The sequence below is a fragment of the Dermacentor albipictus genome, chromosome 2, assembly GCF_038994185.2.
Source record: "Dermacentor albipictus isolate Rhodes 1998 colony chromosome 2, USDA_Dalb.pri_finalv2, whole genome shotgun sequence".
Classification (NCBI taxonomy): domain Eukaryota; kingdom Metazoa; phylum Arthropoda; class Arachnida; order Ixodida; family Ixodidae; genus Dermacentor; species Dermacentor albipictus.
The window spans coordinates 75,484,222-75,504,008 of NC_091822.1; the positions used below are offsets into that span (position 1 = coordinate 75,484,222).

At 46.1% G+C, this 19,787-nt stretch overlaps 1 protein-coding gene across 4 annotated transcripts in view; it reads right to left on the reverse strand.

Moving 5' to 3' along the window:
* The window catches only part of LOC135913114 (lysosomal alpha-glucosidase-like), a 154,308-nt gene that overhangs the window by 44,057 nt on the left and 90,464 nt on the right, over positions 1–19,787 (reverse strand). For 3 of the 4 annotated variants that reach the window (XM_065445789.2, XM_065445791.2, XM_065445792.2), the window contains exons 9-14: positions 18,472–18,597; positions 17,685–17,756; positions 10,939–11,040; positions 6,712–6,802; positions 6,126–6,249; positions 1,217–1,397 (exon numbers count right to left, since the gene is read on the reverse strand). In XM_065445789.2, coding sequence (XP_065301861.1) covers positions 1,217–1,397; positions 6,126–6,249; positions 6,712–6,802; positions 10,939–11,040; positions 17,685–17,756; positions 18,472–18,597 — 696 coding nt within the window. The remainder of the gene's footprint in view (positions 1–1,216; positions 1,398–6,125; positions 6,250–6,711; positions 6,803–10,938; positions 11,041–17,684; positions 17,757–18,471; positions 18,598–19,787) is intronic. The other variant, XM_065445790.2, reaches the window with a different exon arrangement.

Below are 19,787 nucleotides of genomic sequence, written 5' to 3' on the forward strand. Positions count from 1 at the left end.
CACCAAGGTATGATGATTAATCACCAACTAGCCCAACTTCCACATTACTGGGTGATGTCCTTTCAGCTTCGTGTGTACAAGTTGGCATGTGTGAAGCACAGTTCTCTTGCAGCATTGAGTACGTCGGGAAGACCGGAAGGTTCGTAAACGCCAGGCGAAAAAGTTGTCCTGTTGCTGTATATGGACAGTTAGTAAGTTGCCCAATTCACAGTCCTAACAAGCATGCTAATATTTCAAGAAGCGCAATTTATCATTTCCTGCCGATACCGTTGCGATTCTAGGAAGTGAATTTTCTATTAAATTTTAGAATTGCAGCGAGGTCGTCTATGTATGGTGACAGGTAGTCACCACTTTGCTGCATATAATAGGAAGCCGATGTAGGATGCTGGCTGAGGGATGCGCACTAACAAGACATATGCCAACATGCACACGTTTCAATACCCGCCCGCAAAGAGAAAGGGAAATTTGTTGCCATAAAGCTTATTAGATCAGAGAAAGTTTTCCGTGTTAGCACATGCGCGAGAAAGAGAAATGCGGAGCCCAAGTGTAATTTGCAATTAACTTCAGGAACGAATTTCTTGGAACTGTTGGCGATTTCAAGATTATTTCTCTGCGCTAGGCACGGGCACGCTCTTGTGCCGATGTTACCACTTGATCCATAAAAATAGTCAAGTAGAACATGTTTATAGACAGAACAAAATGATTATGGTTACTGAGTTGTCACTGAATATGCTTCGAAGACCGGAGGCTTGCTGCGCGCCTAAGTAAACTAAGCGGTGAGGTACCATTGATCCTTGACAGATCTGGCCTGCGTGAGCCAATCGAAGGCGGAGTCAGTCTGACCTTAGTTCTCGAATAGGTGAATGATGGTTGGGGTCTAATTAGACTAAGATTACTCGTTATGTTAGGGTACACGTTAGTGTGCTAACGCTTTTAGCGGAGCTTGTTACTGGCTAACATAAATGGCTTCTGACAAACGCTAATAACATTTGCGTCTGCGTTTGCCTAAATGTATGCCTTGCCGTCTCGCCTGTTTCAACCAAGGCAATCAAATATGCAACCATCACACATACAATACTGCATACCTGCCATTGAAAAAAAAGCTGAACGAAACGTGTGACAACATTGTTATGCGTGATGTGCCATGTTAATTGAAAAAATTATTTACCGTCTTCACTTCAACGCGTGGCCGAGGCGCCACGTCCGCCACACTTACCAAAGGCATTCCAAGCATGGAGAACTCGACAGCCTTGACGATGGTCCTGCGCAGTCCTTGCCAGCTGCACTCGGGCTCCTCGAACCAGTGGCCGCCGAAGGATCCCGAACCGGAGAACGTCGCACGGCTGAGAATCATGGGTCTCTGACGGCCTCGTTCCTCCGTAAGATTCAGCAGGCTCCTGCAAAGAATCTCCGACTCAACTGGCACAGAAATGTTGGACGTACAGCATTGTTGAACACGTCCGAAGTATGCCGGAAGAAAAAAAAGATGTCTTTACCTTCGTGGTTGTTCAATAGCTCTGGCATTCACCTGCCGAGTGCGACGTGTGCGAGTTTTATACCCACCGCCCCCGGTCGCAGTGTTCAAACAGGGGCGCAAAATGGGTGCGTTTGGCGAGTTTGCAAGGACTATCCGCGTGGCATGAATTTCCAGGATGACACCCGTTCAAAGATACGCACCATCATACTCGCCGCAAAAAATGCACTTTTGTTTCTCTTATATTTTTAATAAAAGGCTGTTTTATGCGCTTGTGCACAAAAGTAACCGAAATGCCCGTCTATTTTGTTCCGAAATGGGTACAAATCTGAACGTTCATTTCGAGTCGATACGACTTGAAAGCTCGCCGGCTATAGTTCGTGAATTGCAATATTTGCAGTACAGTAACTATGGAGTTAACTGGTGAAATTTCGTTAATTCTTTAAAGATGTACTTCAATTTCTCGTTTTAGTGATGCCTGCCTCTTGAACTATTGCAGCTCAAATGCGTGAAATATGTTGTTTGCCAAATGGGATGTTTTTTTTTCTAAATTACGTAAAATTTAAAGAAATGTCAACTCTTATCACCGCCTTCTTTGTCTCTTAGTTTTTACTGTTCTCGTTACTGCTGGCGTATTAATTTGGTGCCTGCGTTTTTCATGCCAGACCCATCGCTGTGGTTCAGTGGCTGTGACATTCTTCTGTTGAACACGTGGTCGCGAGTGTGGGGTGGCCAAAGGTGGCCGAATGCAATGGCCGAATCACGAGGGTGGCCGAATGCGAAAATTCTAGTCTGTATTCAGATCCAGCAACATGTTGAAAAAACCCTCCTCCCTCTGTGCCTGCACCCCCCCCCCCCGCCTACAGTGGGGCGCCTCTAACAGCGAAAGTCTTCGAACTCGAAAAAGCCCAACATGTGAACCAGGCGCTTTGTGTGTCCCATGCCCCATTTCTGTGCCCATGTCAGTGAGTGCAAAAAGTATTGCGTGATGTAGAATCCAATTTCCAAAATTTCCACTCTCACACCTGCTATTATGTTTAGAGGGTGAAGTGTGTAATATGATCTGATCTGTCTTTGTTTTCATGGCTAGTATGTCACGCCCTAAATGCAATATCTTATACTCTCGTTAATACTATCTCAAAGGGACAGTGAAAGTCTGTTCGTCGTTTAGGTCTTAACTTAAGTAATAGAAAAAGAAATCTTGTAATGTATCTTTTTGGTGCGCGTAAATAATCGCCGCACGAAACTACAAATTAAGCAGCGTTACAACTAAAAGGCAGTTGTGAAACGAGACTTATTGGAGGCGCACAATGCGATGCAGAGGTTTCCGTGCGCTAAAGCTAAGTAATGAGTACTTATTACTTCTCGGTACTGCGCAAACATGTTCACGTTAGCAAGACATCACATTCCACCTAGCTTGCCCAAGAAATTATTCATCGTTCTCGGGTTGCTGCAAAATATGCGCTAAATGATTTAAGACATTACAGGCTAATAAAGGAATACCAACCGTGGAAATTCGACACAACCGAATTCCTGTTGAGCGGATTTCTTTTGCATTAGGCTTCTTGGACGCCAACGACCTGTTCACACACTGTTCCTAATATCCGGAAATTCGGCTTAACCGGGTTCAACATAATAGCGGTCTGCTGCACTGCAAACACTTCCGGCGATATAGTGTCATGGCTGGGCAGTTTTTTCTGAATGGCTGCATCTGCTTCACGCCATTATCGTAACAACCTTTACCAATGCTTTACTGCCACGTCCATGGAGCTCGATAAGAACTCGCTAGAGCGTGGGAACACCGCGTGAATGAATGCCAATATGGGCTCAGGGTAAGCCCTGCGTGACTGGCACACTGCACAGCGCATTCTTTTCTATTCCTTTCCGTTTTCTGTAACGACATTTAATCTCAGCCAATCTTGAAGTTACCATCTATCTTGCTCTACACGGTTTCAGGTCTGACACCTTACTAGAGTGACGGGCATTCTGCTCGTCAGCTCGGGTAATTAGCGTCCGCAGGAGGTAATACGTGATACTGCCTGGTAATACGTGATACTGCCTCGCAGTATCACGTATTGGCGAGAATACTGCTCCGGATTTCTGTCTGATCAGTTTATATTCGTATTTTCTCGACACTTTGTAATTTCGTGGATATTCCATGGAATTTTGAAGAATTTTACACTCCTGTCACATTCACGTAGCGTTTCAAGACGCACTACATTAGTCCTGTCGTCGCACTGTCACTGGTAGTGCGCAATGTAGTTTGCAGTCAAAAAATCTGTACCTTTACAATTTCGCGACCCTTTAAGCCAAATACGACGTCTTTGATGTAATTATTTAATAAGTATATTTATTTACAAAATATACGCAAGCTTTAGCAAGATAGTTTAGCAAAGCATTCATCCTTAGCTTAACGATGTATACAGCAGCACGAACGCCCTTCCCCACGATATAAAATTATCTTTAATTTGCGTTGTTGACTCCATTGAATTTCCCGCAAATTTCTTAATTGTGTTGGCCTCGACTACTTCATTTTTTTTCTTGATACGTGTTCTACGTCAAATGCACGATAGCTAACAATAGACATATTTTTATGTTTTAACTCGAGATTTAGCTTCAAGAGCCTTTATTTGCGAATGTGCAGTTTTCAGTGATTACGCAATTAAACATGGCAGCCGTCATCTGCCTATTTCGCGGCCGCCACTGGGCTTAGGCATGTGCCTGTGATCGCCAATTACCATTTTCAAGCATCAGCCGACTGCATCTAATGTCTACTGATTTCATGATTTCATTCCACCACCTCAGGCGTTCCACACTGCGTTTTCCTTCCCTTCGCAATGAAACTGTTACCCTTGTATGACGGTCACTAAACTCCGGCCCATGCAGGATTTCCAGCTGGCCCATCCCTTACCCGCTAGTACGTGTCAGTGGCCTTTATATGGTTTATCTGGGCAGCCCTAGCTTACGGTCAAGGGCCCGCACCAACGCTTCCTCGAAGCGAAGGCGGCCGCGCTTTGACTAAGACGTGTAGCTTGCAAGGAACGGTGCAACGTATAAAAGGAACTAGAAATAAATCTCTAGAATATACCATGGAGTGGAGCAAACTGAAATGTGCGGCACTTGATGGAGGAATAAAGCATGTCCGGTGTCAGCGAGGCGTGACTAGCCAAACGACTAAAGCTGCCGCGAATGGCTGGTTAGTACAGCCCTGCTTCCTACAATTAATGCTTAGTCAGTCAAAAACGTTTTTGATAAATATGTGAAAACGTGTCAACAAGAGAAAAGTTCAGAGAAAGATGGAGGCTTGAAGGGATCAATAGTGGTCGAAAAATGGCAGCAGACTTGTGCAGTGTCACAAAACAAAAACCTAATTTCCAGCGAAGCTGCCGCTTCCGAACACTTCTTTAAGAATGCCAGTTCCCAGTAATTAAACCACCTACTGGAAGCGTGGTCCTGTCGGCTTTTCTGCAGCATTTTTTTCTTTGTGTGCCGATGCACTTCAAGATCTATCGACCATGTACTTATATCAACTAACACAACTCGCCATCTTGTTGCACCCACTTTAACACGCAGCCCGCGTATTACTCTCTTGATTGAAACCTCGCCCGCACGCAGAACTTTCTAGCACTTGAGTAAGAAGTTTTTTGTAAAGAAAGTTTACCATCCTAACACAGTTTACTTTTCCAGAACATCGTCTATATTATTCCCTGTATTCTCGCTCACGTTGATCTTGGTGGCGCCCATAGTTCTCCCGCGAGAACCGATCAATTCATCGTCATAAGTGAAACGCACATTGGCGCAACCACAGCACATGCAGTTTGGTTGTAAACTTTCTCATAGGAATTCACATCGTACCACACAAAACGCATCCCTTATTTTCTCCAAATATAAACAAGGTTCCTCATTTAGTTCAGAGCAGATACCGGAGAAAAACGAGCGACGACCACTGCCTAATCCATGAAGCTACCGAAAAGAGGGTTGTGTATTTATTTTTGCGCCCCTAATTAAGCCGGAAACGTTAAAGTTGCGCTTCACATTACGCTTAAGGTGCCACCCATGCCCACTAAATTTAACTTTAGTGGATGTCGAGTTTTCTCGGGGAAACTAAGAAAAATATCGTTATATGGCCATACAATATTTTTGAGCCTTTTCTACAGAAATTTATTTTACAAAAAACTGTTAAATCCACAGACACGCAACTCGGCCTAATAATCTGGCATAGTGTGCAGTCCATTTTTAATAAACCATTTATTTTTCTCCCAAGCAAGCGGGTTCAAATATGTGGCATTCGTAAAAGACATTTATAATGGTCCAGAGCGCTTGCATATATAATTTATTCAACACGCCGCAATTAGGTCACACATTTTAGAATTTCGCCTACACATCATCCTTCTCATTTTTTCCACCCATGAACCGTCACTGAGAATGATTTGGAGGACACACTCAAGTAGGTGTTTCTTCCTTATTCTTCTTTTCTTTGTTTTCTGTATGGATGGTTGAGCGTCACTGAAGGCTGGAGGTGGTCATTAATAGGAATTGAGGGGGTCAGAACGCCAGTGGAAAGAATTTCGCATTATACCTCTTGCCTAACCGATATACCGCACTTCAGAGCTTCCTTTACGGAGATGCAGGGTATTACTCGAAGACTCACTTCCAAGTAGTTTCCGAGTGGTGATAGCCGTATAGGTTGTGCAGATTGTAGTGCATGCCGGAGGACTGGTTGACGTCACCGCACACGCTGTTCTCGAATATGCCTGTGTCCCCGTGCTGAAAGCCTGCAGTGTTCAGCACAATCAATATAAGTGATGCAATTGACATACCCACGCAAGGCAACCTTCGCAATTTCGCGTCTAGACGCCGCAAGGGTTGCATAGGCCGATGGAGCATATTTCATACAAAGATGCAGACAAAAAATACAAAATAAAGAAGCAAAGCCGCCGAGTCAGACAGAACAGATATAGAATAGGGAGAAAGCCACCGCACAAGTATACACTCCCAGCCGACGACAGAAATTAGCACCAGTGAGCACGAAAGTCATTGTTGGTACAAGCCTGCTGCCCTTCAAATATGCAACACCATGTACCTTCGTCACACAATGTTACGACGGCTTACTGCGCCAACATGTCTCGTAAAATTTCTACACGTAATAAAATTATTTGCACCAATGGTGGCATCTAAACACTAAGCGAACCTTTGGCATCTCGGCCGCAAAATCAAGTTTTGATGAAAGCACTAACCAACAGGATAAGGCGGGTTGTTCCACTTGTTTGCCGTGCACGTAGAACTTGATTGGTTGCCCTCGCGAGGGTAGGTTGGCTCGTTTAAGTCCTTGAAGAAGGAGACATATTGCAATAAGCATTCGTGCAATCAATGCCACTCACCGTGCAAATATTTTGTACACTTCCGAAAATTCAGGTGGCTGTACTCGCTGCTGAATATAAGCAATAAGCCGGTCACGAAGGAATCATCGGTACACAAGATTACTTGCCAGTGTCAACCGTTCTCCTATCTCTCCTAAACATTGCTGCTAGCCATCATAAGCAGAGATAATCGTAAAACTGCGGAGCCAGTCCATATCAATGGATGCTAATTTTGTTAAGTCACGACCTCAAGTTTACATTAAAGCGTAGGGTGTCCTCATATAATTGGGCTGATGGCTACTGATCATGGTGCCAAGTAAAGGAAAATGGCAAACCAAGGTACACTGCAACCAATGCTCAATCAAGCTCAAGCTCAATCAAGCTCAATCAGGCGAGTGTGACCGAATGTCACAAAAAAGTGTAGCTATTTCGTTGACCCAAATTAATCTCCCTTAAAGGAACCAATTACGCTCACGTCTCTTACCTAAAACACCTGCGTTTGCAAAGCCTAAAAAAAATATGGCACAAAATTATTACGAGCGATGTAAGATGACGCAAAAAAGCAAATTAGCGCAAGAAGTTCCTCGGTGAGCGAGAAATTCACCGGAAAGGATACAAGCGGACCTTGTCGGAAAAAAGAATAGCGAAACTGAGCGAATCCTGGTGGGCTCTAAACTCATTTTGTCTGACAGTAAGCGCCTCTCCTAACTGATGTCGCCGTGTTCTCGCGAGCAACATCTTATTTTGCATGCGCACAATGTCTTCGTGTTGCGGCCTTCCGAAATGCTTGCACAGGCGCCACCAATCTGAGAGCGTCTGTTGGCTCTATACCACAATACGGTGCACAAATTACTGTGCACCACGGCTGCGCAATACCTGAGGGTTTAGTGCATCCAGCTATAAACTGAATGTTGCCGCAGGAACGATAGTTTAAGAGGCAACTTTAGCTCGGGGGCTCCTATCGGACCAATAAGAACAAACAAAACCGTTTTTGTCGGTAACAATTGCCCAAAATTTGATGAGGTCGGCTGTATTTGAAAAAATCAACTCACTCTAGAAAGTGCACCTTTTATTTAGACTATGTATTGTTGAGAAAAATTCAGAAAGTATCAAATTTTCTCTGAACTACAGCGCAAAGTTTACAACTCCTCACTCAGCAATAAAAAGAAAATGTGTCACAATTCCGAAGGCAGCACCTAAAAATGCATTCAAAATGCACAAAATTGACTACATTGCTCTGAGGTATGCCACTAATTTGTGAGTAGGACTTCGCAAAACCTGTGTAAATCTTGTAATATTTCCGCGTAACCTGTAAATTCGCGTGGCAAATTTATGCACGCTTGGTGTCCTTAAAGGTGCAATTTATAAGACTATAATATCTGCTTCTAGTGAAGCGAGACAGATTTATAAACTTCGTGCTTAGATTGTTTCCGCACTTAGCAGTTTGATGAAACATTTGTAACAAATTTCATTCGAATCATTTGAGCGGTTCTCTCACTAAAGCATTTCTGCACTTTACATGCGGGTAACATCGAAATTTTGAGTTTGCCCCGAGCTAAAGCTTGCTCTTGAATCCCAGCAGCCAACATACTTTGCAGTATCATTTTTTACTATAACCTACCGCAAGAGTAAGGCTCACAATGAGAAGGTGGACTAACCAAGACGGTCGCCAGTAGAAAGGAAATGACATACAAACAGAACAAGTGTATCTTTCCAGCTATTGTTTATTATCACTGTTGTCTGCTGTCATCTCTCACCACTCAGCTCAAAACTGGGACCGTCAATAAAGCGGCAAGAAACTGGCTGCTGCCTGGTACCAACCTCCATACGCAATGGCAGCAATCTTTAGCAGGCTGTCAAACCTTCAAGCACATCGGCGCAGTACTTCTAACCGATACATTCGTACGTGCCTCATTAGCCTACACCGATTGTCTCTAACCTCTCTATCAAAAACGTCGGATTATATTTAGTGCCGTTGAGATTGACTTCTGAGCTGTCGAGTACCCTCAGCTTCACCTCCGCGCTAATTCGCACATTATCGTTCTTTCTATCAAACATCCAGTACCAAAAAGCATGACATTAGTCTTAGTTACGTGTACCATATATCCATAAAAGCCTCTAACACATGGAGTGTCACCTTAAGGGAAACGAAAATAGCAGAAGCTGTTTTCTCCGTGCTAGCGGTAATAATGCGCGGAAGCCAGCCTTTAACATGCCTCGCAAAGAGTTTTAACGCGATAGCGTTAAGGAGCTCGTGTCGCAGAAAAGCCGGTGTCGTCGGCGTCGGTGTCGGGTGTCGGCGTCGGCGGCGTTGACCGTGAGCGATAAATCACGGCAGGCGCTTCATAAATAAAAAGCAACTTCCAAGATTGGCCCGGCGGGAATCGAACCCAGGTCTCCGGAGTGTGAGACGGAGACGCTACCACTCAGCCACGAGTTCGATGCTTTCAAGCGGTGCAAACGCGCCTCTAGTGAATGCGGTGTTGCCTTCGAAACGAGCCGTGGAAAGTTCTACTGCGGTGTATATCGGTAATTATGAACATGTAACGTACAGAAGTCACAATTACACGAGTTGCGAAGTGCGTTTCCGCTGCATTTCTTCTGCGCTTTCCGCACACGCAGAGCCATCTTGCGGCAAACACAGAAGACCCCCTCCTCTCAATGTACGGCGCTGCCCCGACAGAAGGCGCGCCGCGCGCGCATTGGGACCGCTGCCAGGCGCGTCGCGGGACTCCCTCTCCTCTGACGACGCTTCGCCGTGCTCCCGGTTTAGATTACTATCTATCTCTCTGCCCGTGCCGATCACGACGTTTGGCTGGCGTAGATCGTTTCCCCTCCGAGACACCGAGTTCTTTGGTTCGTTTCGTTCGCTCAGGCGCACGTTTCGTTGCCGCGCGGAACGCTGCGTTGCTCGACGCTCACCGCGTGATAGGTGGGCGCTAAGTCCGATGCGGGGCGCATCGTAAGTGATTGCTGTGCCGTAGCGCATTGTCTTATACCCCTTGGCGGGTCGACGGGAACGCTGTCGCGTACCACTCTTGAAGGCGAAGCTTAAGCGTCCTCCAATTTTTTTTCAGTTTTGCTAATATTCTTGCCGTATTACCCGTGTAAGTGATTTATTTGATAATGAATTTTTTCGCACGTACAACGCCTATAATTAGCCTTCGTCGTTGGCGTGCAGTACAGAACTTGTGTTATAAAGTAAGCTCGCTTGAAAATAAAAAAAAAGTTGCCATCGCAAAATCTAAACTACTATAATGAAACTTCACCGCTGCAACTAAAATATGCCGTTGTTTCTATAGAGCCAGTAAAAGCACTAACAAGAGTCAGAATGGACTACGCAATCACGATGACACGGCGACACCATGAAATCGAACAAATAGTTTCCCCAATGGTGCGAGTTCCTTGAGTCGCCCGATCAGCACGGTCTGGCAACACTTAAATATTGAAATCGTGCCCTCAACGCGAGCAAGTTCTTGCGTGAAAGGCACTCCCAAGAGTTTCCATCGACACTACAGTTCGGGAACCATAATCTTAAAGCTTTTCATCGATAAGTGTTCCGTGACATCGGTCGTACACATTCCCTAATGGTATCTGCCATGATCGGCCAGAATTTTCTCTTGCGAACAATTTTAGCGAGAGAAGCTCCTTTGAGTACGGACCCTGGTGTTTCCACCTCGTCCACTGGAATATAGAAGTTATGCTTTGGAGCTTAATGGGTATTACTTCACCTTAGCTTGGTTATGCGCCGATCTGCATTGCAGAGGAGCCTGCTTTATCGCTCAATGCATCTTCCTTTTTTTCTGCTTCCAAGGACAACAATAAAGCAGCAGGTTTAACATTTGACGAACTCTTGACGAACATCCCTCCCATCTGCTCAAGTCGACCAAGCCTAATAGTCTAGTTATCCTCATGCTGGCTCCTCTACAAACTTCACATCAGCATTTTTCGAGCGTTCGCATATGGGTCTGGAGGCACGCCTGGTTTAGCACTAACGAAAGAGGAGCACGAAAGCACGAAACATACATGTACATGATAGTGTGCTATACATTTCGTCTACGCTGCGCTTAGGACGTGGGTCCGACGCAGTGCAAATGTTCTTACCAGTAATAGGCCGTCAAATCCTACCGCCCCGTTTAGCGACCGGAGGCATTCTGTCCACGCCTTCTCAGCGTCCGGGTTTGTAAAGTCTACAAAAGCAACGTCCTGAAAATGGAAGTATGAACGACAGACATAAGCACTCCACGAGCAATGGACCGCTATTTATGAGGAACAATCAAAACCCAGAAAATCAGCACAAGTCAATGTACTCCGAAACACGATCAAATCGTGTGCGGTTTAACTCAATGTACTAGCACTACAGCAGACCACGTATGTTGTAAGCACCGCTTAGCAACGACTCTAAACAGCTACAGTGGAAGACAAAAGCCCGTAATAGGAGTGGACAGACACATGGGATGATAGGTTAACTACTGCAACTTACTTAACCTCTCAGGACAAGCTAGAGGGCGTTCACTTATAACTAGTACTCTAATGTGCTCTAGACCCTGCCATCTCTACTACTCACTAACATAAATACTCATACGCATTTAGTCACAGAACTGAGGCAGTGGCTCTTGCAACAGCAATAAAGTTTGCGAGTCTCTCATTATAAGCAAGAAAATACAACAAGCAGTTCAGTGAAGCAAACGCAGAAGCAGTTCCGAGTACCAATTGTCATATTCATTGCACCGAAAACAGCGAGCTAATCAAACATTCAAACGCACGAGACCCTAAAAAAATTAAATGAATATAAGATTTCGAAAAAAAGTTATGCAGTCGGAGTAGGAAACGACAAAAGCCTCCTGCCAATTTAAATAGTAGATAATTTCTAGCTTTTACAATAACCCTGTTCTGGTGAAGACTGTTATGTCGTCTGTGTAGATGGAGTGCCGAAGACTTTCTACGTCCTGCAGTTTTCTTGCGAGGCCGATCATGGCGACGTTGATGAGCGTGGGATAGATGACAGTTCCATGTAGTGTACCCTTGGTGGGAGGGTGCTACACTGCAGCCCGGATCTCCCCCCATCTTGAGCTCAACCGTGCGGTGGCTCAAGAAGCTCTGAACGTACTTGTACGCTCGCTCGCCACGGTTGGTGTTGGCAAGCTCATTTAGGATTCCTTGGTGGCTGACGTTGTCCAAAGCCCCTGTGATGTCGATTACTAGGAGGACGCGTTCGTCGCTGCGGAGACCGTTGCTGAGGACGTCTTCCTTGATTTGTAGTACGTCTTGTGTGGACAGGCTGGTGCGGAAACCGAACATGGTGTCCGGAAGGTGTTTGTTGTCTGCTAAGTGTCTCTGCACTCGTGTTCATAATTTTCTCGTAGACCTTGCCGAGGCCAGACGTGAGCGTGATGAGTCTGAGGTGTTCAGTTGCCGATTTCTTGCCCGATTTAGGGACCATGATTATTCGTGCATGTTTACACATCACCGGCGCCGTACCTTGTTCCCAGTGTTGGTTGAGAAAGGCCGTGAGCGCGGAGATGGACTTGTCGCTGATGTTTCTGATCATGGATTTCATGATACGATCCGTGCCCGCCGCTGTGTTACAGGTAGTGGCTGCGATGGGCGCTCTCATTTCATTTTCTGTGATAGGTTCGTCCATTAATGGGTTGGGTTGTCCGGTGAAGAGTGTTGTTCATGGTTGTGCGGGAGTGGGATCTCCATAGCACTTGGTATTGACATCAATGAGGCCTTGGTTACCTGGGTAGGTGTGTAGTAAGCACTGCAGGGCCTTATGTCCTCCTTTGGATTTGGTGGGGTCCAGGATGACTTTGAATATGTGTCACGTCTTGGCCGTATCCAGGGTGCCACCGAGGGAGTCGCAGAACCTACACCAGCTCTCCAAGGCGAGTTGTATGGCATATTCTTCTGTTTCTGCTGTTATTTGTGCTATGTGAGTCTTCAGTTTCCTGTTCTCTATTTTCCAGCGGCGGGTGAGGCCCCGTTTCGCATACCACAGGTGTAGTAAGTGGGGATCCACATCTGGGGTATTTTTTAGTTCTGGCGATTTCCTTTGTGTGGTGTTTATGTCGACGGAGGTTGTCGCACCAGTCTTCCAGGTTTGTCATTGTCTCTTCGTGCTGTTCTTAGGCTTCCCTCATTTTTCGCCAGTCAGTGAGTTTGGCTGAGCTGATCTACCTGCGTAGGCGTACAGTCTCTAGTGTTATCGTCAAAGTGTAGTGATCACTGCCTAAGTTTTCAAGTGTGTTGAGACACTCGGCCCATGGGATGTGTGATGAAGGCGAGGTCGGGAGTGGTGTCGTGTGTTACGCTGTTCCCTTTCCTCGTTGTTATGTGACACTGGTGACACTGTAGGTGACACTGTAAAATTAGTGTTTCTAGCTGGAGACACTTGCAGTCCTGCCTCTGGTACCCTCAACGCGTGTTGAGGGTACCAGAGGCAGGACTATCTTCGGCGAGACAGAGGGTGTCCCTAAAGAGTTTGAGTACGTTTGCCCGCCTTAGCCTGGGGCGAGTTAGGCTGGGCAGTGCCATTGAACTCGCCTGCCTTTGCAGACGAGTTCGAAGAGCACATGTATGCGCGTACGTCCTCTATGGGTTTATGTTGTATGGTTGTGATGTTTGTGTCTAAGTGTGGCTATCTTCCACTTGTCGTCTTGTCTTATATGGTATACCTCGTACTCATGTAGTGTTGGTCGGGTACCGGGCTCTTGTCGGGCTATGAACCTCGGTGGCTATGAGGAATGAGCGATCAATTGTGTCAGCAGCTCTTCTTGTTTCGGTATCAACGGCAGTGCCATTGCCAAATTTCTAAGTTTTCTTTGACTGTCCTGTTTGGCCTAGGCATTGTTAAATGTTGTGATCAGTGATGTTATGGTCATGTGCATTTGGTTGCGGTGTTTTAAGTGCCGAAATCATCATCCCATTAAGAGGTGACCCGTTGTGGGGAATGCACATTAAGTCTCATCACCTTGAATTATTTATCGCGCGCCTGAATCTAAATCCGGAAGAGTTTTTTGCATTCCACGGATGCTTCTTGGATCGAACCGGCGATGTCAAATCGCAGTGTGAGCCTCAAATACAGCAGCGCACCGCGATACCCCAATTCCGAACGTGGCGGGTGTTGAAGCAAGCAAGTCGGCATGCTCGCGCAGGTCATGGACACCACGACCTGTGAGATGTATGTGAAGTGACCACAAGAAAAGCGAACTTCGTATACATTACCAGACAGTCGCACAATAAGCCATCCTTATGTTTGGTCACATCTATTGCCAGAACGCGTTTTGCAGTTTACCCGTCTACGCAAGCTACACACTTTGTTCAGAGCACTGAAGAACAAAGTTACGCTAGCTCTTCCCGGCGTTTTCGTTACAGTTGATAGTAAATATGGTGAACGAGGAGTATAACCCCAATATTTGCAAAGCGCAGTTCGTAGGCGCACGTTCCTGTGGCAAGCGTCGGCTGCCCTCGGCTTAACCGAGTGAAATAGCGCAGGAAAAAAGTCAAAAAAAGAACGCGGAGCTCAGTTGAGAATGAAAGACGCCTGTAGTGAAAGAGCGCGAGGGGGAAGGCGGAGGAGGAGGGTGCAATGGAACCATGTGACGGAAAGTGAAAGAGGAGGGTATGGCGAAAGCGTGAGACGAAAAGTGTAGTGCCACGCAACATGGGCTCTGTGGCGACGATGGCAATGAGACGGCCCCAGAGTAGCGCTCGACGTCTGTTCGCCGATGACGCCACTGATACCATATATGGAAACAAACCGCTGCATGGGCAGAAGTATGTCTGCGGTGAGTACTGCGAATTGCGCGAACGCGTCACCCACGCACTGTTTTTTAGTATCTCCCGGTTAGCAAGATGTTTCACGCCGATTTCACTCCCCTTGCAACGTTCCGCACAAAACAGACTGTCTGCGCCAGTATACCCGAAAAGGCAACATGTATAGAGCTGCGCTCAAATTTTGCATTAGGGACTATCGTAATCGTCGCTGACTTCTTATTTATGTGAAAGCACGAAATGGCTCATTGAGCGAAAAAGCCTGCGTCTGTAGCAGCGGAAGGGTACCTAAATTCCCAGTGGCTGCTACGCCCCGTCACATGCGTGCCTCGACGGAGAAGAGCGGGCGAAAAGAATAACCAGTTAAGTCACTAGCGCACCAGGTGCTGTTCGAGGGAGAGGGCATCGCCGTAACGACACGTCACCCTCGCTCTCGGACGCCCGTGTTATCCACGCGTTCATTTCTCGCGCAATCCCTCCCTGCGTTCTAAATTGGCCTCGGTAATCGCCGTGAAAAAAAATTAGTGCATAAAAAGACTGAGTAAATTCGAAAAGAACGTTGGCGGAAACTTATGAGCCCACGCTCAGAAGCCGAGTGTCTTACCCACTCGGCTGAACCAGCACCTCCTCGATAGCAGGCTTGCGTACTCTGCTTATGAAATCATGCTACTTGGACCGACGTTTCCATTGGCAAGCCCGGCGTAGCGAAAGCGGTGACGACAAAATCCCCGAATCTTACTCCGCAGCTTCCTGATTAGATTATATGGCAGTCAGAAAAAGGTATCGTCACGCATCGAAGTGCATCGGCCTTATGCTATCTAGGAGGCGTTGGCCAAGCTTCTCAACGCGCTCACCTGCTCGCGAGTTCATAACTGGAAGGACCACTCAGCGGCGTCCATTTGGACATTAATAATTTCTCATTCACATATTCTACGAAGTGCTCAGGTGTCCTCGGAATATCTTTCATGGCGTCTTTCCTAGCATGCTTTCTTTTTTAGTTTTTTCCCTATGCAAATGCGTATCTGTCAGGTTCTTCAGAAAAGAGATGAGGTACATCACCGATGAATTTAGCTCCACGACGCTTATTCGCCTGCATGTCAATGCGATCGCACTATGATACAGTGAAAACTACTTGTCATTCTCCAGTTTCATTTGTTATTCATCATCATCATCATCATCATCATCATCATCATCATCATCATCAGCCTCGTTACGCCCACTGCAGGGCAAAGGCCTCTCCCATACTTCTCCAACAACCCCGGTCATGTACTAATTGTGGCCATGCCGTGCCTGCAAACTTCTTAATCTCATCCGTCCACCTAACTTTCTGTCGCCCCCTGCTACGCTTCCCTTCCCTTGGGATCCATTCCGTAGCCCTTAATGACCATCGGTTATCTTCCCTCCTCATTACATGTCCTGCCCATGCCCATTTCTTTTTCTTGATTTCAACTACGATGTCATTAACTCGCGTTTGTTCCCTCACCCAATCTGCTCTTTTCTTATCCCTTAACGTTACACCTATCATTCTTCTTTCCATAGCTCGTTGCGTCGTCCTCAATTTGAGTAGAACCCTTTTCGTAAGCCTCCAGGTTTCTGCCCCGTAGATGAGTACTGGTAAGACACAGCTATTATACACTTTTCTTTTGAGGCATAATGGCAACCTGCTGTTCATGATCTGAGAATGCCTGCCAAACGCACCCCAGCCCATTCTTATTCTTCTGATTATTTCTGTCTCATGATCCGGATCCGCAGTCACTACCTGCCCTAAGTAGATGTATTCCCTTACGACTTCCAGTGCCTAGCTGCCTATTGTAAATTGCTGTTCTCTACCGAGACTGTTAAGCACTACTTTAGTTTTCTGCAGATTAATTCTTAGACCCACTCTTCTGCTTTGCCTCTCCAGGTCAGTGAGCATGCATTGCAATTGGTTCCCTGAGTTAAGGCAATATCATCCGCGAATCGCAAGTTACTAAGGTATTCTCCATTAACTTTTATCCCCAATTCTTCCCAATCCAGGTCTCTGAATACCTCCTGTAAGCACGCTGTGAATAGCATTGGAGATATCGTATCTCCCTGCATGACGCCTTTCTTTATTGGGATTTTGTTGCTTGCTTTATGGAGGACTACGGTGGCTGTGGAGCCGCTATAGATATCTTTCAGTATTTTTACATACGGCTCGTCTACACCCTGATTCCGCAATGCCTCCATGACTGCTGAGGTTTCGACAGAATCGAACGCTTTCTCGTAATCAATGAAAGCTATATATAAGGGTTGGTTATATTCCGCACATTTCTCTATCAGCTGATTGATAGTGTGAATATGATCTATTGTTGAGTAGCCTTTACGGAATCCTGCCTGGTCCTTTGCTTGACAGAAGTCTAAGGTGCTCCTGATTCTATTTGCTATTACCTTAGTAAATAGTTTGTAGGCAACGGACAGTAAGCTGATCGGTGTATAATTTTTCAAGTCTTTGGCGTCCCCTTTCTTATGGATTAGGATTATGTTAGCGTTCTTCCAAGATTCCGGTACGCTCAAGGTCATGCGTACCGGAATCTTGGAAGAACGCTAACGCTGTTATTAGCACTGGTCTATACGTATTTTCCCTGGTAGATCTTGCGCATGTCTCCCTTTAGTAAGCCCTGCCGGCGTGTATTGTGCGATCCTCCTTCTCTCATTCTTCCACCTCCTGCCACACCCCCCCCCCATACACACACGCACACACGCGCACGCACAAACACACACACACACACGAAACAACCATGTAACGACAAAGAGAGCCAAGCGTTGGTGCTGCCGCTTGGCCCCTGAAGTGAGGAATGCAAAAACCCAAGCCTCAGGGTTGCTTCCTTCCTCGAGCTTGCGCTATAGTCTACAACTGTTCAGCGCTAGTTCTGCCGCTTACAATAATAAAGACCGTTACAAACAGTATTTATGTCCCCAATATCCCCACAACAATAAGCTCCTCAGAAAGCGCCACGCAGTGTTTGCTGCCCCAAAAAAGGTCGTTGAGATTACCAACGATAATGCATCTGACGCAATGTAAACACGTGAACGAAGTTTTGAGCAGGGATTACACTTACGCTCTTGCTACCTTCACTCAATATTAATGGGATCATATGCTCCGCTGATGATGGTAGCAGGGGATCCTGAAATGACAAAATAATGGCTCGAGTTAGTATAGCTATGCGCTTCACGCCATAAGTTTTATAAGAACATTCAATATCAACAAAAGCGCGTCACTCTAAGAGCAAACTCCATAGAAGTTACACGTTGAGCGAGTCAATCGCATAGGCTTGATATGTTACCTGTTTTGTTTTGTTTTGTTTTTGTAAGCTACGAAACAGGGTACAAGTATCCGAAAAATGGCGAGAAATGTAAGCGAGAAACATTCTTAGACTTCGCCTTAGCGCCACCAGATGACGCAGCTTGTCCAGAAAGAAGCGAGAGGAACCTGCTTGCCGCGTGACGCGTTTCTCAGCGTTCGCACGCTCCGGCGTGCCTTGCGTTTCGGAGGTCACGCGCAGGCTTCGTGACGGCGGCGCTAGATGGCACCGAGTGTTCTTAGAGGTGCGCGAAAGAGGAGTCGCGCCGCAGTACACACCTCATACATAACTCGTTTCGACGGTGACAATAAGATGTGTCGCTATGTTGATTCAACGCTAAACACATTACCGTCGACAGTCGTCATGAGATGGGTACTGCCCAATGTTCTTTCTGGTAAATTGACGCACATGAACAAATTGTTGATAAGTTGAGATTTGTCGATGCCGCTCCTCGGTAACATCCCCTTGCAGAAACCCAAAATTACAGCTGTACGCGCTCTAATTTTGCTTTATTATATAACGAAAACACCATACTTACGGCTCGAAGCAGGTATCTTGTGCCAGAGTTTTCTGTCTCATTCCGAAGTTGCCGGATTTTGTCCGCCCACGAGTCGTCGGTTACAATTTTTTTGGTTGCGAAACCTTCATTGAGATGCAAGGCTGCCTTGAAGAAAAATAAAAGAGAACGTCAAGTCCAATCTATTTTTAATTTGATGATCAAGAACGTGTCTTGCATTGAGTATCACGATACAATGGGAGAAAGAGTTTATATGCGATACACGCATATCAGCAGCATGAACGAATGGCTGCGTAAAGTGCAACTTTGCTCAATATTTTTTTATCGGATTCAAAACAAAGTCTGCGCTGATCCAAAATTTTACCACACCACGAAAGCATGTAAGCTTACCTTATGCGCTATAGTCGTGTAAACACCTGTCAAACAGTCACTTCTCGAGATCGAAGAATCGTAAGATTGCGTATGTGCACCGTATATTTGCATGCAATATGTTTTCATACTTCCAGTAATCGACATCTTGATTCGATTAATAAGTATGCTTGATTTCTTTTTTAATTTTTCTAGCGTGATTGTGTATGCTGCAGCTGCTAATGATGATCCGTGATCATTACCTTTGTAAAGAGCGGGTAAACTTACCCTGATCTGAATACATACACATAATGTATAAAAAATAAATAAGATTAAATGCACAAACGTAATGCGCACTATCACGTCACCTGTCCATTGCTCACAGTGCAGCTCTATCGGCGCAAGCACATCAATCACTCTGCGAGGCGTCGTTTAGTCACTGATTCTACCGCTGCCAGGCTAGGTTCTCGCTGCCATCACCGCGAAAACCTAGCGCGGTCGGTAGCGCTGCCTCTTCTTCCAGGGGTGTTTGCATACTTGCACATCGCCTGACAATGTGTTCTACATCCTTATCTACCTGAGCACATGCCCTACACAGTGTGATTTCGGCATTGGCGCCGAAGCGCGTGGGATAAGTTAGGGAGCTAAGGGCTCCAGCCCGCGCCTCAAACAACAAGCTCCTACCGACGCCGTTATACTGTATTGGCTCCGGGCAGATATCCGTCTTCAAGGCTATGTATTGCTACAGCATAAACTTTGACTCCAGAGCTAGGCCCAATGCCTCCCTCTCTTGTTGGTGCACCCGTTCGTTCAGTTTTCTGGGCCATTTTAGCGCACTGACAACTCGCATGGCATCGCAGAAAAAGCTGAATTTCCGCGCAGGTGTTGAAGGTGCGTCATCCAGTATGTGCAGACGCAGTTCGTACTGATATAATCGAAGACTTTACGTGCAAAGCGTTCTCTAGCTATCGGCCGGAGTCTGCCATCAT